A 27729-nucleotide genomic window follows, 5' to 3' on the forward strand; every position below is an offset into this window, starting at 1 on the left:
AGCTGGGGACCCTGTGCAGGATGACGGGTGAAGCAGGAGGTCTGCAAGTCAGAAGCTAGAGCTGGTGTCCCAGGCTGAGTGCAGCTCCCAGATTCCAGAAGGCCCTTGGGATTTGCTTGTTTCACCTGTTTACTTTTTTCCTCTATCTTTTAAAATTATCACTTTTTCCTAAAATATTCACTGTGAAATTTATGCTAACCAGATTTTTAAATTATTTTTTATTTGTTTTTTTCTACTTTTAAAATTTTATTTACATATATTCAGTGCGCATATGAATGGGGTTCAGTGTGATATTTCAGTAAGTGTGGACAGTGCTCTGATGGAACCCAGCCTCCCTACAAGCCCCTCTCCCTGGTCTTCTTTTCAACCTCTAGTGCTCACTGTCCCATAATCAGTTGACTTTTGTGTTCAGCCTCACCTATGAGAGGGGGCATATGGCACTTGTCTGTCTGTGTCTGTCTTATTCCACCTAATACAGTGCTCTTCAGTTCCATCCATTTTGCTTCAGGTAGCAGGATTCCATTCTTCTTTATGGCTAAATAGTATGCTCTTGTGTTCATACACCACATTTTCTTAATGCATTCATTCTTTGATGGCCCCGTAGTTTGATTACACATACTAATTGTTGAGAATAATGCAATAATAAACATAGGCAAGTAGGTATGCCTTTGGCATGCTGATCTCATTTCCTCTGAATAAATATATATAATATATATATATATATATATATATATATATATATATATGTATGTATGTATATATCACTTCTGCATATATATATGCAGAAGTGCTATAGCTGGGTCATACAGTAGATCGATTTTTAGTTTACATTAGTTCAATTTAATATTAAAACAAATTTAAATTTGAAAAATTTTCATTATGTGTATCACTGTTATTTATGGCAAGACAATGGTAAATAGTTTTTAATACTTTAAAAGTACTGAAATTCACTACATGATATCTGCAGTCCTATTTATTGCAACACTATTCAAAAAAGCTTAGAAAAGGAAATGACCTAAGTGCTCATCAATTAAAGAATGGACAAAGATGTGATACAGCAATCTGTATACGGGGTAAAAATGGGAGTTCATAACCCACTTGAATCAAACTGTGAAATATGATATATCAAGAACTATGTAATGTTTTGAATGACCAACAAAAAAAAAAAAAAAGAATGGACAAAGAAAAGTGATACATATATACAGTGGAATACTATCCAGCTATGAAAAAAGGATGAAGCTTTGTAAGTCAGGACAATGTGAATAGGACTAGAGATCATTATGCTAGTGAAAAGTGAAAGACTCAGGAAGTAAGCACCATAGATCTGACTCATGTGTGAATCTAAAGATGTTTATCTCTTAGAAGTTGAGAGAGGAAGCGGGGAGGGGGAAAGGTGGACTAATGGCTACCAAGTTACCATTAGATGGTAGTAAAGCCTGTGTGCTGCTGCACAGCTAGTGACCATGGGTAACAGTAATGAATGTGATTTCAAAAAGCTAGAAGGAAGGATTTTAAAAGTTTTCAATACAAACAAGTGGTGAATATTGGAGGAGATAGACATATTTAATCTGATTTAAACACTTCCCAATTATATATGTATTGAACTTCATATTATCCCAGTAATATGTGTAATTTAAACTAAATATGAATACTTTTATAAAATTAAGGCCCGTCTCTAAGAACATTTAACTCTAAAACATACTCTCCATAAATGAGTTTTCAAAATTAAACCTTTGGATTCCGACTGACATTGTTCTCTGAATTCAGATTCTTTCAAATACCTGGGCAATATATAAAATGAGAATAATGTAAGGTTATTTGCAAATTAATGAAATATTTTGAATATTGACAAAATATAATTTATATAGTCATTAGATACAAAGTAAAACTATTATATATGTAACAATGGAAAATGGTTGAATCGAGCTAGTATTTTTATTAAAACCATTCATCACACAAGGAAAAATACTTTCAAAGTAGCATAAAGAAAGTCCCCTTCACAATGGCGACACTCATCGGAAACCTGTGGTTTTCCACGTGGTCTAATTGAGAGACCCAGCTTCCAAAACGAATAATGCATGAAGATTGGGTTTTCTTCAAGTACAATTTAGAATCAAGGGAGAGCCCCTCAAAATTTCACCACAGTGTGAAATATTTTAGATGAGGAGATTGTGTTGATCTCTACATGGTGTTTGCACTGAGCATGCGTTTGTGCCTGGACAGAGGCCTTACTGTTTTAAGGGGGAAGTGGAATATTAAGATCGTGCAGAACCGCAAGCATTAGAGGAAGAGAGTGTGTGGTTTCTGGAGGACCCTGATGGGAAAGCTTGTGCTCCTTCTCTGGGACTCGGTGGCCTTGTTTCAGTCTCCAGGCAGCTTTGCAGGGGGGAGGCCTGGAGAAAGGCAGGAGTCTCTAGAATGTTCCCCCAGAACGCTTCTCCAAGTGCAGCTCTACCCACCAACTTAAAGATGAGATTGCACGCAGGGCGATCCTACAGGGGAACAGCTGTATGTGCACAGGTACTGAGGGAGGATTTGCTGACTTCCGTCTTTAGTACCATGATCAGGAATGCACCCTCCTCTTGTCCTATGTAGTTATGATGCTTTGTTCTCATGTCCCTAGGCCCAGGGGAAGATGTTACTAAATCATTTGTATATCTTAAAATCAAGAAATTTTGTTAGATTTTCATATAAAATCTGTTTTATATAATAGAAATACAGGTAGATTCTATTCAATGGCACTGGTTATAGAATATATTTTAATTAAGTTATTAGAAATTATAACTCCAAAATTAAAAAAAAACTAGACACTTTAAGAAGCAGATGTTCACATCTCTGTAATAAATTTCTATGTTAAACAGATGGTGTCTGGATTTGATAGAAAAGGAAAAAATAAGTCATTCTTGCATCCTTATGCCTGACTCTGCTTGTGTTGGAGGAAAGTTTTAAGAAGTTTACACTGAAAATATCTATGTATGGTTGTGTTTTTCTTTTCTTTTTCTCGAGGATGGGAGGAAAACAGAGCTACAGAAATATACTTCACTAGATCAAAAACAGAGGCAAATGAAATGATGTGATAGAAGAATCATAAGGACCCAGGGTCACTGTTTCTATACTTTTTCAGTGGGAAGATCTTTCTAAACATAGCACACAGAATCTAGGAGACATAAAGGAAAATGTTCACCCATTTTACTTATAAAGGAAATTTTATAAACTTTGTAAGAAGATTTAATGACAGATAAATATTACTCACAGAGAGATAAATTTCAGTATAGAAGTTGTCCTTTCTGATGACCTTGAGGAAAACCAATGACCTGTAAAGACATCCAGCTGGAATTGGAAATGGAGAAAAGCTACACAGAAGGAATGCAAATAACTGATAAGTGCACATGCATGTACTGTGTCCTAAGTAACTCACACCTTAAAGAAAACAGACCACTGGAAGATTCTGTTGGCTCCTTTACCAGAGAGAGGTAAATTCTAAAATATAACAATACTTTTAGAAGAGGTGAAAGAAGCACCTCCATATTGATGATTAGTGCAGAATTACTACAAATACTTAGAACTTTTAGCTCATCATCCCCTCCTACAGGACTTAATCACAGAGATAACCTGTCCCAAATGAACACTGTAGCCTTGCTTTTTAAAGGAGAAATTTAAGTCAGTGTTGGTTACTAAAAGAATGAGGTGGAGCTGTATTTGTTGACAAGAATAATGTCGTGATAGATCACTGGGTAGAGACAGCAAACCATGATCAGTGTGTGTGTGATTACATGCGTGCACATTATCTGTAACAACATAAATCATACCACTGCACACAAACACTAGTGACAAGATATTACATGTTATTATATTTCTCCTTTAAAAAGCAAGGCTACAGTGTTCATTCGGGACAGGTTATCTCTGTGATTAAGTCCTGTAGGAGGGCCTGATGAGCTAAAAGTTCTAAGTATTTGTAGTAATTCTGCATTAAACATCAACATGGAGGTGCTTCTTTCACCTCTTCTAAAAATATTGTTATATTTTAGAATTTACCTCTCTCTGGTAAAGGAGCCAACAGAATCTCCCAGTGGTCTGTTTTCTTTAAGGTGTGAGTTACTTAGGACACAGAGATATGTGCATACAAGCATGCTCACTGAGGCATGGAGAAGTATCTCCAGCATATTTACATTAACGTGAGCAGTGCTTCCCCTTGGTGGAAAGCTTCCAGGTTGGCCTTTATAATAGTCTGGCTTGAGTTTTTTAATGAAAGTAATAAATGCACATGGCAGAGTCCTGGGGTTACTGTGACAGGAGGTTGTTAGGACCCCTTTGCACCCTCCCTTATCCCTACTGCTGGAAAAAGCCCTTGTAACCCTTTCTGTCTGAACTTCTTGGGTAGTTTATAAATAATCATTGCATAATAACTTAGTAAAGCATAGTTTTCAACCCCCATCTCTCCATGTCTCCTCTGTAAATGTACGTTCTCATGGTGTGATTCTGAAGTTGGTTTTGCCCTGTTTTGAGTCTTTGTCTTAAAAACAGGACAGGTGCTCACCATGCAGAACAGGTGCTGAACAGTAATGAGGCAGAGAAGATGAGCACAGCCCCTGAGTGAGCATAACGTGCAAGTTCAGGAAGCGTGACTCATTTGTTCCTTCCCAAATTAAAAAGCTGGGTTTCCTTTCTCTAAGAATAAAAGAAAGAAAAGAATTATAATACAAAAGGAAATGGAAGGGAATGCTGTGTCTAATTGAGGTGCTGTGTTCAGATGGTTGCTGTGTGGTTTAAATGACCCGGTCCCCAGAACAGTGCCTTACTTAGGATTGCCATGTTCCATGTGCTGTGGCTGCCTTGCGTTATTCTCATCAGCAACTTGATACTTATTCCACCTCCCTGCTTGCTGCTTGATGGTTGAGCTGTGACTTTTGGCCCTGCTTTGGGTGGCCTGGTAGCCCTATAAAGTCCTCCCTTGCTCTAAGTGGCGTCCTCACCCTGTGATAGGGACAGTAGGCCTGTGGCTGGCTTCACTTCCCTGTGTTTTTTTGGCTTCTCACAGTGATCCTTGTTTCTTTCCCATCCCCCCAATTTACCTCTTTTGTATTTGTAATGTAGAGGACCTAATCCTCATCTAATAATCCATGTTGTATATAAAATATTCAGCATCTGCCACTCACTCGTGATGTAATATGGTGGATATTATAGATGCAGCTATGTGTATTGCAAGTTTGAATATATGTTACGGTGCTCAAAAGGAAGATATCCCTATTGCATTGAATTTCAACTAACTGCATTGAAGCATTTTAGATGTTCATGCTTTTCCTTGGGGCAGTTTCTCAAATTGTCTCTGCCTCAGTTATCTAATCGGTAAAGTGGCAATGGCATTTATGATGACTGTGATGCTGTTGCTGTTTGTGGTGACAATGGTAAAAAGGGATACTTGGACTTGCTTGTTCGAGACAAGTGTCCAGGTAATATAGTGATTTTCCTGGAGTTCATACATTTGTGTATGTTCAATAAATGGTGCCTATTAAGAAGGAGATGCTAATGATGATCACGGTGGCAGTGGTGGTACTGATGGTGACTATAACTGTTTTGTCTTTGAGCACAGGAAAATTTTAACTTTAGCTCAGCTCATGACATCAAAATTCTCTTGTCAGTGTGGACTCATCTGTCCAGTATGCTGGATAAAACATGCACATTTCTATCAAAATAAGTGATGTGTTACTAGATACTAGAATGTACAGGTAGCTATGTTGTGCAGACTAAATGCTCACTGGTGCTCATAGCTGTCTCTGTGCCTGCTCCTGAGAGACAGGCTAGGCAAAGCTGCCCCTCTGCTGACCCTTTGCTGTGTTTCCAGCACCTGCATTGACGCCCAGGACCCTTACTGCGGCTGGGACGTGGTGATGAAGAAATGCACGAGCCTGGAGGAGAGCCTGAGCATGACCCAGTGGGAGCAGAGCCTCTCCACCTGCCCGGTACGTGCCCAGCCATCCAGCCCCAGGAAGCACTGCCTGAGAAGCCTGGCCTCCTGACCACCTACCCACACTCCCCACGTGTCCACACCCCTCAGGTGGGAACTATCCTTACAAATCCAGTGTGTGTTTTCTGAACTCTCTCAGCTCTTAGCTTGCAGGAAGGACACATGGATGCTGTCGCATGCTTTTTGCTTGCGAATGTCTTAAGATACTATCATGGATCATAGTGTTGCTGAATCTTGGAATTTTCCCCTGCAGTGTGGAATGGACTCTTTTTCCCCTTGTAGCACTAATAAAATAGGAGCTTCCACACCAGGATATTTCCCTCAGGGACTGTAATTTGAGAAATCAACATCAGTGAAGATTTGAAAAGAGTAAACTAAAGGATATTACTTTGACCCCATGTGGAGCCAACTAGTAGAAATTGCTCTGGGTCACCGGAAGGCCTGGGAGAAGCAACCGTGTGTGCATTCCCACGCTGAACCCTGAGGGATAAGGAGAAACATGCTTGCATTTACAGCCAGACCATGAATCCAAGACAAGCAGACTCCTCTGTTCCCTTTGCTCATCTGTTTGGTTCAGGTCCTCACTTGTAGGAACTTCTTTTTTTTTTCCCCTTTCCTTTGGAATTCTTCACCCAGTCATCTCAAATTCACTTTTCTGTTCTCATAGCATAAGAGCAAGTGCTATTAGCTTCCATGTCTTTGAAAAGCTACAAAGTCTCTCTGCCATCATATAACTGCAGGTCTCTGCATGTCAGTTCTGATGGGACAGGATGGGAAGGGAAGTGGCACATTGGTTGTGCGAACCTTTGCTGTCCCCCAATCCAGCAGAACCCCAGACACATCTGAGCAGTTGCTCTGCTTCCCATCAGGCACCAGCCCTCTCCACCGTCTGAACCCTGTGCTCCTGCAGCCCATGCCTCAGCCTCAAGGTCAGGAAATGGGGCCACCAAAGGGAAGAAGGCTACGGAAGCCAGCATCCTTCCCCAGATGTGGGCATGGGGTCAGGTGGCCTTCCTGCAAAGGGTTGTGTTGGTCTGTGCTGCCACACCCAGGCTCTGACAGCTCCCAAAGAGGTTAAGCTGTTGGCATCTTTTGTTATGTTGCTCCGGGTCTTTGATTTTATAAGGAAACTTTCCTGCCATAACTCTTGAAAATGGCTAGAAAAATGCCAGTGTTAGCGCTAAGTCCCCTCTGCCTCGGAACAACACTAAGAGCACAAAGGTGTCACCTTAAATTCTTTACAGAAGATAAACACATAATGTGTACTATCTGAGATATAGCTCCCAAGTGCAGACATGTCCTTCAGAACATCTTCTTGTAGGTCTTTGACTTTGCATCTTTGACGATAGAAAAGAAAGAGATGATAACTGCAGTTCTTCTTAAGCAATAACACTCTGGCCTCAGGCCTGTGCTTATTCCAGCGAGTATTCAAGATGTGCTGATTACGTAATGGGAAACTCACACTCGTGCCCTTGGTTTATAGCAAATGTGTGTCTTGGCTATTTTACAGCAAAAAAGAAAAAGAGAAAGATCCAGTGTTTCAGTGACTTGAGAGTTGTTATTAGAGTTGTTTCCTGCTTATGAGAGGACAGCTTCCAGTAAAGACAGATGGACTTGCCCTGGCCAATTGCAAACAGAGCTGAGGTGTGTTTCCTGACTGAGGGCCACAGCACACTTGTGGCAAGATCCATCTTCTGATGCGAGGTGATTTCACTACACCCAACCAGTTTCCTATCCTCTTATTCAGTGGACTTTGTAACGTATCAAGATATGCTCTGGATAGTTGAAAACATGCAAAGAAGCCAACAATAGGAAATAAATTATGTCGTTTGGGCAAAAAAAAAAAAAACAGATAAATAAATAAACAATTTTTTAATTTATATATGCTGCCATATAGAAAATAAAAAGTACTATCTATCTTATTATTCTGATTATTGGTTGTAATAATGATACTAGCTCATAAATAATAAGTAAATACTGTTTATTCATCATTGTCTAATAATCTTTTACAAAAGGGTAAGTTAGGTGAAAATTATTGGCATCAGTGTAGATAGAGTAGATTCAGATATTTTTGAAAGTCATTAAAAATTTTGTTCCAGGCTAATTTTTTACTGAAATGAAAGAAAGACTTAATTTACTGGCTAACATTACTATATTCTTCATTTCTGCCTTTCCATTGGTTGCGAAGTGTACCATTGCTTTCTATGTTATAAACTCTCATGGATTGTAAGATGCGGGCTAATTTCAGAGTTAAAATACAAACAAACAACAACAACAACAACAAAACAAAAACAAAGCAAAAAATGTATTGTCAGTTAATACTTTACTTTTCTTTATCTACTTGTATATACATGAATATAAATATCTATCCAAAGGTAATATCACTTTATAAGCTGAGGTTCTGACTGGGAACAAGCATTTTCTATCCTGAAGGAAAGCGAGCAGACCCTGCTGCATTAAGCACAGTGGGTTGCAGGTATGTCTGATATGCCAATGTCAGGCCCTCTTGTGTGAACCCAGTAAATCGGCAGTATCCCTAGTCCAATATACGGCTCCACTGAGCTCCCCAAAGTGAATCTCCCCGTCATATCTGATAGGGTGGCTGTGATCTATGGCTATCTTTGTTCAGTTGTTCTGCTGTAAGAGAACACCTAAACCTGGTGGTTGAGAAAGCACAGAAATCCACTTCTCATGCTTCTGGAGGCTGGGAAGTCCAAGATAATACACAGCATTTGCTTTGGTTAGGGCTTCTTGCTGTGCTCTTATCTGGGGGAAGAGGAAGGCCAAGAGAGTACAATCCCCTCTCTCAGGCCCCTATAAGAGAGGGAGGAGACTTCATGGATTGATTAGAGGCCACCCTTCAGTGCTATTGCATTAGGAACATTCTAGTTTTGGAGTGACACATTCAAGTCACAGGATTATTTATATCCTCTGCTTCCCTGAGTACAGGTTTGAGAGGAGACCCCAAGAAACCCCAGAGAGAATTTTGGGGACTTATATTCCACCAAAAGAGCCCTAAGTGACCTGTTTATGGGTTTCTGTAGTCCAGAATTCAGGACACTGGTTGGCTGACATGTTGAAGAGCATTTTGTTTGCTCACAAAGTTGTAATCTAAAACGTGACTATCAGTTTAAGGGATCTGAAGTACTTAAGGGAGATCTAAATTAGTATATCTAGACTGATAAGAATAATGTATATGTTCCGCATAGCTTCTAATACTGCTTAACAAGGGTAAAAGGGTCTTCAGAATCTGCCTGGGCCTTATTTATACATGAACACCACCCACATCCTCTGGGGGAATGGAATTACCAGTATTCTGTACCACAGCATGTGCTGAGTTCCTTTTCCACAATACATTCTGCAACAGCTGTCAAAATGCATGACCAGATGGACACCTATGGGTTTCCTACTAAGAGGATTCTGCTCAGACCCCTTTGTAATTAGCATCTGTAGATGGAAGGGGACATTAGCAATTATGAAATCTTGAGCCCTCCTTTAGAGGCAGCACTATAGACGGGAGTCTAAAGTGTTTCTCCTAATGGTTTCATTGAGAAAAAAGCCAGGATTGAAATCCAATATTTCTGATATTCCCTAATCTGCAGGAAAATACCATCTCCCCAATGCAGTGGCTGATATGTGGACATTAACCCAATTATTACCCTGCCTATTATGCTCAGAGAACAAGCAAGAATTATTTCTGAGTTTTGTGTGAAACCTATAAATAGAGAAGGAATAGGGAACTAAGGTTAAGCTTGTGTCTAGACCATGTGTTTAGGGTCATGTGAAGCCACTTTGAAGGGATTGTCCCATTCAGCTCATGGTGACCACAGGGATTGGTAGTATTGCTCCCATTTAGGGGATCAAGGAACTGGGACTCAGAGGTCTTTAATTAGATTACCCCGCTCACCAGTACTGTCAGGGACCACACAGTACTCCAGGTTAGCTCTCCTCCAAGGTGCTCTCTGTGTAATCCATTTGTAGAGCTGGACTAACAGATGAAATTCAACTAACATCAGGACATGAGACAAGCCTTCCTGAGGAACATGTTCAATATCCTGTTTTGTCACTATCTATGGCAAAAGGTACAAGAAAATCTGAAAATAAATAAAGGAAGGTCTACTAATTCTGAAAATACACCCAATAGAAATTATAAAACTTTAGTCATATGAGGATAAAGGTCTTAGTATAGTAAGAATCTAAAGGTGTACTGCAGGGAACTCTGTACTCACCAAATAAATCTACACCTTGGTGAGTTGAGAATGAATCATTTGAACATTAATGATGAATCAAACAGGATTATAGGTCATGCTTAACAAAAATTGGATCTTCCTTATTTAGCAATTCCTGGGTGAAGGGGAATTAGCTATTGCACCATGAGGAGTGTATGATGATATAAATTTTATTTCTTTGAGACTCTCACCAAGAAAGGATCTAAAGAATTGCATTACAGAATAACCTGGCTGAGATCACAGGTTCTGTACTCAGCTTATTTGTACTAATTCTCAGAACTCTTAGAACCAGAGAGACTGAACAAATTGCTTATCCCACCTAAGCCTCAGCTTTCTACATCAGGAGGTAGACACCGGATGGGGTGCAGAGTGTGAGGTAGTTAATATGGGTACATACTAGTGCTTGGAGCATACTAAACAGATGATCCCTGGTACATGTTTTATCATAGTTTCAGATTTAATGTATAATTATGTAAAGCACAAACTCTAAAGAGAAAGTCACTTGAAAAAAATCTGGAAGAAATCACAACTACAAAGAATTTATTCTAGATAATTTATTCCACTCCCCAGGGCTGAGGACCAAACCAGGACCTTGTGCATGGTGGACAAATGCTTTACCATTGAGCTATATCCCCGTTCCAAATGGCTTTGTTTCTTATTGTCTGTTTAAGGAAAGCTAAGAAAAAGAAGATATGAAGAAGAAAAGCTACAGAACACACCCCATTGTTCATAGTTCTATTTTCTAGGCAGATTCTTAAAATTATAATAGAGTCAAAGCCAACACAAGTGCACGGCTTAATGCAGGGTGTAGGGTCCTCATGTACTACTCCCATGCTTCTCTGAGGACTGTAAGCTCTCCTAGCTCCTAAATGTAATGGGACCAACTGCAAAGGCATTGGATTGACTGTTGTCCCTAAAGGCTGCAGCTACCCCAGCCCTGGCCAGACCTGAAGCCACCTCTCTACCTTAAGAATTGGTTCACTCTGTACTCCCACTAATGCTGCGTCTGATGCAGCTCCCTTCCTTCCTAGTGAGGATCTCTGCTCTGTTCTATTGGCCTCCTCCCTCTTCATTCATTGTCATTTATTTCAAATTCTTCTTCTCTCTTCCTCTGTCATCCTTATTGGTTCATTCCCTGCCCAGGCATATACTTGGAAAAGGAACAGTTTCGTAAAACCCAGTTATCTCAGGCCAGACCTAAAGGTTAAAAAAAAAAAAAAAAAAAAAAAAGCAAACTCACCAAGAATATCCAGGCATTGCTTCCAGGTGGGAAGCAGGAGGAGATCATTTCCCTGGGCCACCTAGCCATGCTTGGAGACACTTTGGGTTGTCATAACTGGGGGTGAGGTACTATTGGCCTCTAGTGGGAGGAAACCAGGAAGGTCACTGAAGATCAAATCATTCTACATTGCTCAGGATAGACCTCCACCACCTGGGCGTTAGTCATTCATAGTTGTGACTAAATCATCTGACAAGGACAACCTAGAGCAGGAAAGGCTTATTGTGGCTCATGGTCCAGAGTTCAGTCCATGGTTGGCTGGATCCATTGCTCTGGCCTGAGATGAGGCAGAGCAACATGACAGAGGAAAGCTGTTAGCTCCTGGCCGTCAGAAAGCAGAGAGGAGGCTGGGGTGGGGGTGGAGAAGAGAAAAAGACGGAGTGCACAAAGTCATTCCCCTCATACTACTACTGCTTCCTCCAGCCATGCCCCATTCGTGGATCATTCCACCCAGCAGTCCATTCAGATTTATTAATCCATCAAATGGATTAATCCATTCACGGGGTAATAGCCTTCACAATGCGTCATTTCTCTCCTGAACATTATTGTCTTACTACGAGCTTTCAGAGGAACATCCCAGATGCAAACCATATCACTCTGCAACAAAGAACTATCTATCTAGCCCAATGTCACTAGTGCCGATGTCCAAAAACCCTGAACTAGTGGGGAAAAGGGCCCTCCAGTATCCCTAACTACTCCTCTAGATTACTACTTGTGTAGTTGTTGACAAGTTAAAAAACTTCTTTGAATCTTAATTTTTTTCTGTAAACATAGTATAAATGGGCTGTATTCAATAGGATTGCATATGCCTGATACTAATAGAGTTCTTTGTGGGTAGAACCTAAGAGAGGACTATTTTCATCCTGCCACACATCAAGAGGTGACATTTTCAGGTCTGATTCTGCTGCCTTGTTTGGGAAGGACACTACAGGAACAGGTCTGATTCTTCAAACCTTCTCCTCTTGCTCACAAAGTGGTGATGGATGCGCTGAACATTGCCTCCTTACATGCCAGTGTCCAAATGGAAAGAGAAGAGTTTCTTCCTCTTATCTGGAGGAAAATGATTTCTGGAAGCTTCTTGCAATCTGCTTTTGAGTCTCATTGGCCCCATTTGGGTCACATGTCTATTCTTAGATGTACTGTTGGCCAAGTGAGGAGCCACTGGGGGACGTAGTCTGGCAGAGCCCACAGCGGGTGAATTCCCTGGGCCTTCTTCAGTTCAGAACTGCGCCTCTCACAGGGGCTTCATGCCTCCATGACAGCAGCTCAACAGGGCAGCTCCTGTCCAGGCTGCCACCCTCAAATGGCAGCAGCAACCCTAACCACCCCTCGGGTCTGCAAGCTTAGTGTGTTAGTCAGCTTTATTATTATTATTACTATTATTATTATTATTATTTATATATGACAGTGAATGCATTACAACTCTTATTACACATATAGAGCTCAATTTTTCATATCTCTGGTTGTATACTTAGTATACTTACACCAATTTGGGTCCTCATACATGTACTTTGGATAATAATGATACATGTACTTTGGATAATAATAATAATAATAATTAATAATGATTAATAAACATTCAACCATCATTAATTACCCCATGTCCCCTTCCTTCCCCTCCCACCCCTCTGCCCTATCTAGAGTTCCTCTATTCCTCCCATGCTCCTGCTCCCTATCCCTCTATGAATCAGCTTCCTTATAGCAAAGAAAACATTTGGCATTTGGTTTTTTGGGATTGGCTAACTTCACTTAGCATTATCTTCTCTAACTTTATCCATTCACCTGCAAATGCCATGATTTTACTCTCTTTTATTGCTGAGTAATATTCCATTGTGTAGCTATGCCACATTTTTTTTTTTATCCATTCATCTGCTGAAGGGCATCTAGGTTGGTTCCACAGTTTAGCTATTGTGAATTGTGCTGCTACAAACATTGATGTGGCTGTGTTCCTGTAGTATGCTGTTTTTAAATCCTTTGGGTATAGACCGAGGAGAGAGATTGCTGGGTCAAATGGTGGTTCCATTCCCAATTTTCCAAGGAACCTCCATACTGCTTTCCGTATTGGATGCACCAATTTGCAGTCCCACAGGCAGTATATGAGTGTGCCTTTTTCCCCACATCCTCTCCAACACTTATTGTTGTTTGTCTTCATAATAGCTGCCATTCTGACTGGAGTGAGATGAACTCTTAGAGTGGATTTGATTTGCATTTCTCTAATCGCTAGTGTTAGTCAGCTTTTTATCACTGTGATCAAAATAGCTGACAAGAACAAGTTAGAGGAAGAAAAGTCTGTTTTGGCTCGCAGTTCCAGAGGTTTAGTCTGTGGTTGGCCCTGGGGTGGAGCAGATGAACTTGGCAGAAACATGGGTGGAGGCGTGCTGCCCAGTTCATGGCAGCCAGGAAGCAGAGAGAGAGGAGAGGGCCAGAGCTTGGACCTCCTCCACCTCCTCCAGCCACGTCCCACCAGCCTATGGTGACCACACAGTCCATTCAAGCTAGGACAGACTAACCAGGATACAGCTCTCATAATCTAATCATTTCACTCTGAATATTCTGGCATTAACACAGGAGCCTCTGGGGACACCTCATTTCCCACTACAGCACTCGGGTTACCCACAGCTTCCTACCTGATGGGTCCTGGGCCATCAGCCCCCCTTGGAGGTTTCCTTAGCTCAGCACACACCTCGGCTCTTGGTACCTCATCTAATTCTCCTGATAGTCTCCTGGACTGTGAGTTCTGTTTCCTGCCAGGACCATGGCAAGGACAAGTTTTCAGTCCCTAGATTTGTCATCTTTGGTACCCCACTATGTCACAAAGATGGGTTACTTTCAGATTGATAGTTTATGGGACTCTTTTTCCTGATGATGAAGTCATCTTCTGGAAGTTTCTGTGTTTCTTCTCCCAAAATGGCTAGATTGAAGTCTAATCCACAGAAACACAGGCCTGCAAGGGAGGAAGAGGCATTTTATGTTAAATTTTAGGGTGAAGACAATGTGTTTCACCATTTGAACGTTGGTATCTCGAGTAACCATGCTGTTCTGGTTATGTTGGCACTTTGCCCTATTTTAAAATTCCCCTGCTTTTAAACTCTTTGGTTTTCTGCATCACTTGGGGTGAACTGCCACAGGTTGTTTGTTAAATGTGTGTTAAGGGTCATTAGGAAGGACAATCACCTGCCCCTGAGTCACACACAGCAGCACCATGGTACCTGCTTGGCACAGTCCTGCCCTGTTCATCTGTTCACCAGTAGCCAGCTCAGCAGGAGGCACCTTGTATTCCTGAGCAAACCCAATGAGCCCCAACTGTCCTCAATTAAAAACAAGCTATAAAGTGTTTTCCATGTGAGAGTTCCCCAAATAGTAGGAGGTCCCTTGTCTTTTTATCCCTAGTAAGAACTCTTGTCACCAGTTTTCTTCCCAGCAAGACACCTCCAAGCCAGAGGCAGACAGACATGGCTAAGATTTGGGGACCCTTGAAAACTGAGTTCCTCATAGTCCAGACTTGGTCTTGTCTGAGCCTGAGCTTCATTTGCATGCTTCCAGGGAGGCAAACAGGTACTTTATTTGTTTGTGAAGCCAAATAGAACTGTCTCAGGCAGCTGTGTGATATTGTCAGTGTCACTTCCAGCCTACACGCACCCTGTGGGCACCACAGTGGAGGAAAACTGGCTTTGCAGGGCTCCCCAGAGCACCCTGTGCCCTGTCCCTGACAGCACAGTCACAGCAGTACTGACAGTGTGAATAGTCAGAGTACTATGGACCTGTACTGTGTAAACATTGTACAAATGTTCTGTCTGGTCACCATTATTCCTGGATCCCAGTTCCATGGTCAGTCAAGCCACTTGATGCTTTTTAGCATCAGTGACACTGTTCATGGATCAGGCAGTGGTCTGGATGTAGAGCATGTGAGCACTTGTTAGCATAGGCCTGCTTAAATCACAGGGGGAGTAACTACAGATCCGTCATGGTGTACGCAGGAGTCTTCTGGACAGGGCAAGCGGAAGGCCGTTAAAAGGGTGGAGAATGAATGTGGAAAATCCCCAACAGCAGGATCTTTGCTGCTTTTTCAAGAGAATCTGTCCAGTTGGTAATTTGAGTCTGCATGGCAGGCCAGGCTTGGAGCAGCAGCATAGTCTCCATCCAGGCAGGAGCTGCAGATGGACACCACAGGGGCCGGGGAATTGCCATGTTCTCCTGGTGGGCAATCGTGGGAGCACTCAGCACTTGGCAGCCATGATACTCTTTGTCACCACTCGAGCTGCCCTCAGACTCAGCAGTCCTCGCCAGCTCCTTCACCTGCAGCTTCTTCAACTGAAGGGCCAACACAAGTGTCCATCCCAGATCCCAGATGCTTGTTGACTGTCCCCTGCTCAGGGACCATAGCCCTGGTAGTGACCCACATGGGACTTTGCAGGTGGTAATGATATGTGTGGAGCCCCCCCTGGCCTGCAGAGCCGTGGAGGCTTGATTGGGACCTGGCCCCCGGAGCTGCTGCAGCTCCCGTTGCCCAGGGCTCTCAGAGCATGTGAATCCTACCTTGCCAGGTAGAGGTGCCCCCAGAGCTGGGTGAGTTTCCATAACTACTTCACTAATGTTTCATTTTCAATAACGTACGTACACAGGCAACAGGTGTGTACCTCGGTGATGTTTTCACTCCCGTTAATCTTGCTCCTTGGATTTCCCATATCAGGGGACCATACTTCCCAAACCCTATTGCCAGGTCAGGGGCATCTTTCAGTCTTTCATCCCCCCTCCTCCTTTCTTTCCTTCATTTTTCCTTCTTCTTTCCTCTGTAACTCCCTCCCCCACCATTGACCCCAGGGCTCCACTTTGACTTGGTCCCTCATACATCCCTGTAATTTTAGAAACATTCCGCGGGTTCTGATGTCTCCAGGGCTCTTCCACGGTCACTCTGACTCGCTTGCAGTTTAACACTTCCCGGAACTCTCACTTCTGTCTGCTCCTAGATCAGGAATCTCACTGTGGACGGGCACTTTGGACCATGGTCTCCCTGGACGCCCTGCACGCACATGGATGGCACTGCTGTGGGATCCTGCCTCTGCCGGTCCCGTTCCTGTGACAGCCCGGCCCCCCAGTGTGGCGGCTGGCAGTGCGAAGGCCCCAGCATGGAGATTGCCAACTGTTCCAGGTGCGTCCCCTAGACCGCTCTGCTGTACTCAGGTGCTGGGGCATTCGGTAAATCATTCCTAATCTAATGCACACCTTTCCTAGGAGACGGGGGGGGGGGGGGGGCGGGGGGGAGACGGGGACATCCACCTCTTAAAAATTACGGGGTCTGGGGAAGAAAAAAAATAAATTATAAATTAGAAGGAATTTAAAACTAAAAGTTAGATCATAAATCTAAACCTATTCATATGCTCATCATTAGGGTGGGGAAAATATTATGAATTTACAGGGTAAGATTGGATTGGTTCAGGGGTGTGTCCATGTTACTGAAATAAACTATTTCTGCAGTACATAGACAATTGCCCCCACTGCAGAACAAATATATTAGGTGGAAGATAGAAGAAGCCAAGCCTTTTGATGATCAGAAGTCAGCTCTGTAGTCAGAGCTCAGGTCTCCACTTAGTGACACTGGGCTCTGGGTGACCAGGAGAACACTTCAAATAATATGATCCATGGAGTAGCTTTCCTGTTTTCTCTGTTAAAAATTGATAAATATGTACATTCTATAAAGCTACACTAGTTTACGTCTTGCCCTGCTCCTGTAGCACCCTGACCACAAACATCAGTACATCCTCTGAGACCGTCTTCAGGCACCCTCCTTGCTTGTACACTAACGCAGAATGTTTGTTAAAAGGTGTTCTTCTTGCGCCCATCTAAACATGCAGAGAGCATGTGGACACTTGTCTATGAAGTCACAGACAGAGGAAATCCTGTGGGGGGATCAAAGTATTCGAGAACCCAGGACAGGAAGTCTCAGCCTGCCCTAGAGAAGGGATGAGAAAGGGGACATGCAGATAGGACAGGTGATGTTGGCATCTGCTGACAGTCTTTGCAGGGTAATTGGCTCACCCACAAAGTTGAAGGAGCCATTTGGGGCTGAAGAGATAAGATTGTACGACAGAAGGCACGGGCACCATCAAATTGTGTGTTGCCTGCTGTCCACATTTAAAGTGGCCACCATTGATGACAGACAGAAACTTCATAAATGCTGCCAAGCTGCCATCATCTGAAGATCACAATAAGTGGCTGATGTTCTTTCTCTACTGCTTAATTACAAAAGAGCTATCTGAGTGCATTGTTAACTGGTTTATTTATACATCTTCAGTGTTTATTCTAGTCAGAAAGTCATTCTCTAAGTAGTCTTGAAATACAACGGGTGGTTATTTTAAACTTAAAAATCAAATAAGCGAACCAGTTCTAGCAATGTTTTAAACACGTAAGTGAATTGTCTCATACACACATCATTGAGATGTTCCAGCTGATGATATGTGATTAGTCTGTGATGCTTTTTTGGTTTCCTGCTGCTGTGTCTACCACTAGACAGCATTTAGAAGCATGTCAACCCAGTTCCATGTAGTGAACACATACATTTGCAATTGCATTCATTTATTTCATCACTTATTCTGTGTATTATAAGAATATATCATAAAATTCCATGTTTGTTAAAATGTAGGAAATTAAGAATTTCATAACAATTTTGAAAGCAGTATTTTCAGCATCATCTAACATTTATTTTATATGTAAATAAGCTGAATATTTCAATTAATTACTTGAGTAATATGTAAGAATATAGTTAGAGGGTAAAGAAACTAGCTAATTACTTTTAAGAAAAACATGGAACTCTTACTTTGATTAAATTACCATAAAGCAGCTTTATTATAATATGCACAAGGCTAATAATGTAGATTTTATTTATATCTCTGCTAAGTTTCAGCAAATAAAGTGGGAAATATTAGATACACTAAGAAACTTCTTTGAGGAATTTTCATTTTAGATTGTCTTAAAGTTAAGGTTTAAATTATTATTTATACCTGTATTTTCAGTGGCATAGTTGTGGACTTTGGTGTATCTAAAGGAATATACAAAGTAAAAAGCAGAGTTAATGTGAGTTGACTTCCCCACCCTGTGGAAATACAAATCCCATGGGTGAGGTTAGGAATGCCCATGGAAATCCACATGTGGTTATAGAAGTAGAAATGACCCCACATGCACTAGACCCTCTATGTGGGAGTTTGAACTCTGCATTTAATCGATATCTGAATACCTAAAATCCCCAAATACCTACAATTTATTTTTTAATATCAGGGAAGAATAGCTAAGGGAGATGTCTAAATTATAAATGACCATGAATTTAGGCATTTTAAGGAAAAAAATATAATACTGAAATAATTCCTCTTGTTGGCAATCATGGTTTATTTTATAAAATCGTCTAATTCTACTTTTATTTTATAATTTTTTTCTATCTACATTATTGTATGTCTGTGATGCATAGAGACAGATTCATGTAATTTGCTCTCCTTGTTTATGCTGTTTATATTTTGTCACTTTTCAAGGATCTGAACTTAAATGTTCCTCCTTCATTTGTATCAGAAGTCTGACTTGACACCTGAGCCTGGTAGCACTCTGTGCACAGGATCTCCTCAGGAGGGTTGCTCACTCTCACTGATGTTAATAGATCTGAAAGGAGGTGTCGGTAGAGTTTTAAATGACTCTTTGGTTCACAGCTGCACTTTCCAGAGATGATAATGGATGCAATACAAGTCAAACAAAATCACAAAATCTGGATGTTTAGGGATTCACTTCTAATTGCTTTTTAGTAAAATAAACTATTAAAATTTTCATGACTAAAGTTTCTTAAAGTTTCATGATACTGCTCATTTAAAATGATTTACAGTACGCTTAAAATTGCATTTTTAAATTTCCTGTGGTACCTCTAAAATCAGATGCCAAGGGGTAGGGGGCTCACAGTCATTGAAGTTCCCCTGGCCCAGCCCATTCAGGCCATGCTGGCATTCCCTCTCCCCGGGGCACCACAGTCACGTGGTGACCCAGGGCCATGTGCATTTGTGGTGGGTGCAGGGGCTTGGACTCTGAGCCAGTTTGACCTAGTGATTGTGTGGCTTCCTTTCCCCAGGAATGGAGGCTGGACTCCCTGGACCTCATGGTCGCCCTGCAGCACTACCTGTGGGATCGGCTTCCAGGTGCGGCAGCGGTCTTGCAGCAACCCCACCCCTAGGCACGGGGGCCGCGTGTGTGTGGGACAGAACCGTGAGGAGAGGTACGTGCCAAGCTGCCCAGCAGAGCATCCCCAGCTTCCTCCCATCCGGTGTGGTCAGTTTCCGTTTGGATCTAGCTGAGCTTATCTGTGGCATCCCTTTTGGTTGAGCTGAATTATCCTCTTCCTTTTGTGACATCTTTATTTTGACCAAAGCCTCCTATTAAGAGCATTTTTCCCCTTCTGCTGCCTGCATGGTTGGGCTGGCTCAGCTGAGGAATTCCCAAGGCTATGGAGATACCCAGGCTGCAGGCCTCTCTGAGATGGGCTCCTGGAAACTCAGAAAATGAGTCTGCTGGAGAATGATTATTCTTGAGAGACTTCAGCTATACCAGTCCCCACAGCTGCAATTCCCAGGAGAAACCAAAAGGGTCAGGTCCAGGTGCTGTGGGGCAGGTAAAGTAAAGTTTGCATCAGAACAAAATGCAGCAGCTGGAATACAGGTGCAAACACACTGAGGGTTTGGTTGTGTTCACAGCCACACACTAATTGTTAACAAACACCCTCGGGGAAGATGCATCGGACTTGAAGTGGGGATTCTTTTCCATGTGCATCTTAACCTTCCATCACATCACCACAGTCTGTCAGTTTAGTCTTGGATCTAGTCATTTGTTTCTTCCTTTAGAATGAGACGTTTGGTTTCATCCTCATAATTCATAGCTGTGATCATTAAATCTTTCTTGTCTTTTTAATGTGTGTTCCAGTTTGTCACTATTGGGAGAAAAAAACCCACATAGGTGAATTTCACAGAACTTTCTGGATTCTTATTCTGCTGTACTGACATCAAGTTATTATTCCAGTGCCTTTTAATGAAAAGGTAGTAGGCTTGTATTTGGTGTCATGCATTCCAAAGAATGTCTTACAAAAGCACTGTGAATAGTTATTTGTGGTGCAATTAGTACTTACATATTAAAAAAAAATAAATACTAACAGGCTTGCTGTGTGGACAGTTTTCTCATAGGAATTTATTACAACCTGAAATCAACTAGGGAGAACTATTCTTTCTTTCCTCACTGTGTTGCTCACTTACCAAATAATATTTCATTCTTTTGAATAGGAGGGAAAGGAAGATGGTCGTGTTTGAAATAGTCCTGTGAGACGGTCCTGTACAGGCTGTCATTTTCCGTCTAACACCAGTTGAGAAGTGGGAAAGCCAATTATAGAAAAAATGTCTCCACGCTATTTATGAACCTTGTTAGATTTAAAACTGATGGGAGGTTTCTGAGTGCTGGGAGTTGTCAGGTAGTGCAGTCCACTGGGCAAAGTCATCTGCATTTGTGCAAAGGCTTTCCTGGAGTCGAGGTGCTGCCACAGCGTAACAAGGTGGACAGGAAGACGCTGCCCACCTCTGCGGCCACAGTAAGTGCATGTGAGTATGTGAGTAGCATTGTTCATAAAGCTATGCTTGCAGAAAAAGATCTGGAGAAAGAATGGCCAGTGGTTTGGGGCCATTACACTGAAAACGTTCCTTATTTCCAGAAGACTAATGAACATCTTTTAGGGCTGGGTATGTGCTTGCTTACTGGAGGAAAACTTAAGTTCAGCAATGAAGAAGCAGATGGTAAAGACAGAGACTGTAAAATATTTTCATGAAATTGAAGTCTGTCTACTGAATAGTCTTGCTGTGTGAAAAACCAAACAAACAAACAAAAACAACAATAACAACAAAAAACAAACCTAAATATCTGATAGGTTTTGATCTTTACAAGCAAAAGGTTCTTAGATTTCTTTGCCCTGTTGCAAAAGAAGTCTCTCCACATAAGTAAAACCAAAGGAAAACTTTGCTCATTCTGACAATGGAGATATTTGAGATTAGATTAAAGGAGACCATGATCTCCATAGGAAAGTACAGAGTTCTAAGGAATAGGCACATTAAATGAGTTAGCAAGATCATGCTTATTTAAAAACCATCAAACCTAAATAAATCCTGGGTGACCAAAAGTAAATAAATTGATATTCTCAAAAAAAAAAATCCCTGAGTTAATGCCAGGATCATAGTTAATGACTTTGGGACTTGGGACAATGTGTGGGAGCTTAATTATATCAATAATCTCTGAAATTTTCACACTACTTTAAAAAAATCAATAGATAAATAAAATATCTCACTTAATGTATACATGTATGTTAACATGTGTAGACAGTTTATTTTCTTTTTATTCCTTGGATTTTCCTGAGTATCCAAAAAATTAAAGGCACCAAGAGCGCCACCAATGGATAGGAGAAAGGGACTTTGTTATAAATATTATCAAAATATAGATGTGATTATATGTGTTACTTTTCGCCTGCTGTGTCATAATCATTCCACAAACTAAAACAACACAGGGTTATTATTTCACAGTCTTAGAGCGACTGGTGTTCCTAAAGAGCTTACCTGAATCCTATGCACATGGCCAGTCAGGGCTTCAGTTTCTAGACACATGACCCTCCCCTGCGTGGTCTTGCTCCGTCAAATCTGTCCAAGAGGAGTGTCCTCCAAGATGGCAGCCCAGTCTGAGGTAACGAAACCATAAGAGGACCCATGCTTGCCATATTCTATTGGTTAGAAGTCAGCTACAGGCCCTGTCAGGATGAGGAGATGTCTCAGGGTGTGCATGTCAGGGGAAGGCCATCGGGGTCTCCGTAGGGTCTGTCTGCCACAGATGATCTCTGTTCCATTGTCACTCATGCCCTCCACATGCAAAATGCCTTTCACTTAATCCCAAGGTCCCCCAAAGTCTTATCCTATTAGTCTTCTTCCCCAAGCGCAGAATTTTACCGTTCAAGTCAGTCTCAGACACGCATGAGGCTCCCTGGGTGCTGGGCCTCTTGGTCTGCCATCCTCTAAATGAGAGGCAAGTTCTCACTCGATATGCAACAGTCGGGAGGGAAAGGATGCCAGCAGGAGATGTTTAAAAAGAGGCCGATGGAAATAACAGGGAACTCGCTGCTCCCTGGGAATGCCGGGCCCTAGCCAGGCAGGCCTTGGGAGGTGCTGGGTTGAAGTTTGGATCTGCCCAATTTGCTCCCATCTCCACGGCTGGCTCATCCCTATTTTCTTAAAGGCATCAAGCACCTGCAGCCTGTCAGCCCAATTGCCCGTGCTGGGCTGGGTTTCCCACAGGCTTTCATTTAAACGTTCTCTGTCCCTTTTAATCCAAGCTGGTGGTATTTTTGCTAAAATAACCTTCACAAGAACTTTATGGCTCTTCCATGGGTTTCCCTGGGGTCTCCCCACTGGACAGAAGCCACACTTGCAGATCTTCCTAAGATAGCCCTACTGTGCCTTTGGGTGCCCCAGCAGCCTGGGAGACAGAGCCCTCCTGCTCCTAGGGTCCCCCTGTGACCAAGAGGATCCCTGAGCCACCCCTTGCTTGTGCCATCTTAGAAGGGTGCTATGCTTGAACTCCATGTTACTCTGATACTCTTATATTTCTGAGTTTTCACAGTAATACACTCAGCTTTCCCCCGAGGCCAGCTTTTCCTGATGGTGCTTAGAAGCTGTTTCTTAATTTTGTCATCTTTGCCATGGGGAGAAGCAGGTTCCCCCAAACCATGAAGCCCCTGTTTGCTTTGCTGAATGGTGTGGCCCTAAATTCTCCCTCCTCCTTCCTTTTACTGTGATCAGCAAGTCCTGGGGAAGCACCTTTCACACTGTCCTCGTGAGTTTCTGAAGTTGTGTGACCTGCTTGGCTACAGGTTCCTCTGTCCATGATTATGGTAGATAATCATTTTGGAAGCTTTCTACCTTTAGATAACTAAGCTTTCCCTTCTTCCAGTCTCTAATAACATGCTCCTATCTTCTTGTTATTTTTATTGTAGTGAATTACAGCAACGTGAACTAGCCACTTACCCACTTTTAAGTGTATAGTTGACAACCGTTAACACATGGATAGCGTGGTGCAGCCATAGCCCCGTCTCCATAGCCTTCTTCTTGCTCCTAAGCAATGTATCCCCATCCTACCATCCTCTAACCCCTGGCAACCTCCAACCCCATCTCTGTCCATTTGCCTGTTATGATATGCATTTCATGTAAGTGGAACCCCAGTGTTGCCCTTTGATGTCTCTCTTGGCTCACTTAGCATGACGGGTTCAGGTTCATGGACATTATAGTTGGACCAGAACCTCATTCCTTTCTTAAGGCTTATAATAGTATTCAGCTGTATGCCTGTAAGTGCCTTCACTTATCCATTTGCCCATAAGTGGTGCCCACGTGGGCTATTTCTACCCTTTGCATATTGCCAAAAATGTGAAGAACATTGGTGTACATGTATCTGTTCAAGTTCCTGTTAAATTCTTCTGTGTGTATGTCTAGGATTGAAGTTTCTGGGTCATATGTTAATTCTTTGTTTAGCTTTTGGAGGAACTGCCAAAGTAAGCGCTTTCCACTAAGATCTCTCCATTGAACATTCTTAACAGCAATGTATGAGTGTTCTAATTCTTCCAGATTTTGCCAACGCTATTTTCTTGTTTTGAATACAGTCACCCTACTGTGAATAAAGTGAGTATAAAGTGTATAAAGTGAGTCTTATCATGGTTTTGATTGGCATTTCCCTAATGACTAAATGTGCTCATTGTATATATTATTTGAAGAAATAGCTAATCGAGTCCTTTTCCTATTTTCTAATTGGCTTGTCTTTTTCATCATGCAGTTTAGTTATTTATCCTAATTTGTTCTAAACTCTTGCTGGCAGCATCCTCAAATCCAAATTTCTACTAATAGGCTTTACAAGTTGATTTAAGGTTTCTCTACAATGTTCCTCAAAATTCTTTCTTCTACCTCTCCTCTGGTCCCAAAGGCACCTTCCCATTCGGGGTGATTTTATTTTAGGAACACCATACTCCACACTGCTATGATATGTTCTAGTAGTCATCACATAACAGTGTTACCATAAATGTGCTGTTTCAAGCACCTCCTGTGTTAGCTTGCAGCTTCTCTGGGTTTCAAGCCTGGACACAGCTCAGCTGTCTTTGGCAGGGTGGCAGTCTGCCATGTGAGTGCACACCAGGGCTCCCATCTGAGCTCAGCGGAGAGGCGTCTGCTTCTTACACCAGACAGTTGTGGCAACCATCACCACCTTGCAGACTGGCCACCTCAGGGCCTCAGTTTTTCACTGGATATAAACTAGAGTATACCCTCACTTCTTTAATACCAGGGCATTACTCACCTTACTGGTTGCTTCTTCAAAGACAGAAAGATAAACTTCCCTAAAGTAAAGGCATTATGATCTTATATGACGTAATCACAGAAGTGACTTTCATCACCTTGGACATATTCTGTTGGCTAGAAGTGAGTGACAATTTTGTCTCTCCCATCCTCAGTTGGAGGGGATTAAGCAAAGTGTGAGTTCCAGCAGGTGGGTATTAGGTGGGCCACATTAGAGTCTGTCCAATGCATTACCAAACTTAATGGTCTTAAGAACCAATGGGATTTCATTATATGATTATTTTTGTCTTTATGGGTATGTTTGCTTCAGGTTGTGATAAACCAAAGTGAGGTTCTCTGCACATTGTTACTCTGTTATGACATGTTGTCTTAAATATCATGGTGGACTTTATGTATATACAGTTTCTCTGGCTGCATAAGAGATTCAATTACTCCAGTATGCCCCAACAAAGGGATGATTAGTTACCATGAACAATGAGAAAATGGCTCTTGAAAGGGCTCTCCCTGGTTTAGCCTGACAAGTTGTAGTAAAGAACTACCTTGGACCCAACTGGAATGGATGGTTTATAGCATAAAGAAATGCGAGAAGCAGCATGGTGCAGTGTTGAGACCCTGCCTGTGTGGAATCGTGAAGGCTTTTCCTTCACAGAGACTAGGTTTATGGAAAAATGGATAATTTATGGAGAAACACGGTGGGTCATCAGTTAGCTTTTAAATGCAAAATAAGAATGAGCAGTCATGAGCAAAATTAAAATCTTAATTTTTAATGCATCATGAAATGCATCTGTGACTTCATTGCTTTAAGATACTAGAGACCTAACAGAGCCAATAAAAATTTAGGAACATTTATCTGGTCATCTGGTAAAGGCCAGCAGCAGCCTGGGAACCGGAGAAAGGAGGAGCCGACTACTGGCCTGTTGTGTGGACATTTTGTCTGTAAATTAATCAAGATCCTAAGCAGAGATGCCGGGTCTCTGGTTTCCCATCATTGTTGGTGTTCCTGTGGTTTAATGAGGGGGCTTCTCTTGGGGGTGCAGCTGGTTGGGGTCAGGGTGAGGAGAGCCAGAAGGAAACTGATCTCTCACAGTGGCAGGGGAGCCAGGCATGGGGCTTTCTAAGGGCTTTGCCTCTGAGCAGTCTCTTCCAGCCTGAATTCCTGAGGGTAAACCCAGACACCAAGGGGAGAGATAGCCTAGCAATTTCTGTTTCCCTCTGACCTTTCTCGTCACAGTCTTGGAATTACAGAGAGTGACAACTCAGGAAAACCTGGGGTGGCCTGTTTCATAGGACTACTGTGGAGGGAGGAAGAGGGAAAAAGAGAAGGCCATTAGCTGACAACCTTAACATGCAGCCCTGGAGATGATTTATTGACAATGTTGGAAAGTTTTGGTCGACATGCACAGGTTACCCTGAAGTAGATCTGTAACTATAATAACAGGCTGAGAGTTCTCAGAGGTGGCCTGCTGCAGGCAAATACAAGAAAGTATGTATGCGTTATGATTTATTTTGCTCTGGGGATATGGTAGCTCAGTTGCTGAGCTTTTTATTAAAATTCAAGGGCTCTATGAGCATTTTTAGTAAGACTTTCCTTTGCCCTTCCTGCCCTTTGTGCGTGTGCGAGTGTGCATGTGCACTGAAAACTGAAATTAGGGAAAACAAGTCTAATAAGTCAGACCTTTAAATATCAGTTTAGAAATGGTTCTATTTACATACACGTGGACATTTAGAATTAAACGCCAGTGTGTTCTGAGGACCTGAGTTTTCTTGACTTCCCTAAAACCTGCTCTCAAAACAAAAGACAATTTCCTCCTGGAATACTCCGAGCACCAACACATATGCTAACATCTACTTCTTGGAACACTGTGCTTCAGGCAGACTCCCCAAGGCAGATTCTCACAGCCTACTGGAGCCCGAGTCTTCCCCCTCAGGCCATGTTCTCCTGATTAGGGGGATCCGGGAGGAGCCCCACAGCACTTGGGAGGGTCCTCTCCTGAGGGCTCAGCACTGGAGCATGGCTTCCTTGAGAAGGAGACGTAGCATTTCCACATCTGAAACCCTGAAAGGATGAGGAGTGGGAACTGTTCAGGTTATTGGCCACTCTTAAATGTGAATGTTCAGAGAAACTACACTGTTGGTCTGTTTCCTGACCTTCTGAGGGCCCCTCAGCAGTGACCTCTGCCTGGAAGTAACAGGGCCTCCAGCCTTCAGCAGGGAGGCTCTGTGGACTCCATTATTGCTGCACTGTATCAACTCTACCAAGCCCTGTCGTCCTCCTTCCTCCCCCTTCTTTCCACCACCATGGCACCTGAATATCTTGGACTGTCCCTCATTTGCATTGCTGCCATCCAGATTCCACGATTTGGTATCTGCACTTCCTGCTGGTGGCCTCCCCTCTCTTTGAAGGTTCAGGCCCCACACTGAAACCTGGGGAGCTCCTCAGACCTCAGGGACTGCAGGGCACCTGTGGGATCAGTGCCCACCCCACAAGATGACCTTCACTCTAGCTCTACAGTGCTCTTTGGTCTGCAGAGCTCCACGGGACTTCCTTGGTTTCTTGCCAACCAAGTTCGCATTCTTTCCCTCCATCTGGCAAAGCTGGCTCATTCCGCTGCCTGTCACCTCCCTCTGTTGTCTTTCACCATCACCTTTCTTACCTTGCTCTCTCATGTCTACCTCTCATGACTCCCTGAACACCAGCGGGTGTCCATGTGCCTCATACTATTGGCCGTTTCCATGGGGCCTCGCTTCCTGCTTTGTGCTCCAGCCATTCCTGAAGCCTCCCATTCTCCATGAAGGGTTCTGGTTTGACAGAAGACAGTTGACCCTTCCCAGCATTCTCTGTAAAGAAACGACACTCCCCAAACTCCTTTC

General features: G+C 42.5%; 1 protein-coding gene across 4 annotated transcripts in view; it reads left to right on the forward strand.

The window, feature by feature from the left end:
* The window catches only part of SEMA5A (semaphorin 5A), a 492204-nt gene that overhangs the window by 369803 nt on the left and 94672 nt on the right, over nucleotides 1–27729 (forward strand). For all 4 annotated transcript variants that reach the window (XR_014021130.1, XM_081286868.1, XM_081286870.1 and 1 more), the window contains exons 13-15: nucleotides 5843–5960; nucleotides 16441–16622; nucleotides 19575–19718. Coding sequence is in view for 3 of the 4 variants with exons in the window: in XM_081286868.1 (XP_081142994.1) it covers nucleotides 5843–5960; nucleotides 16441–16622; nucleotides 19575–19718 (444 nt within the window). In the remaining variant the exon portion in view is untranslated. The remainder of the gene's footprint in view (nucleotides 1–5842; nucleotides 5961–16440; nucleotides 16623–19574; nucleotides 19719–27729) is intronic.

This window comes from Spermophilus citellus (genome assembly GCF_964194105.1).
Source record: "Spermophilus citellus genome assembly, chromosome: 1".
Classification (NCBI taxonomy): Eukaryota; Metazoa; Chordata; class Mammalia; order Rodentia; family Sciuridae; genus Spermophilus; species Spermophilus citellus.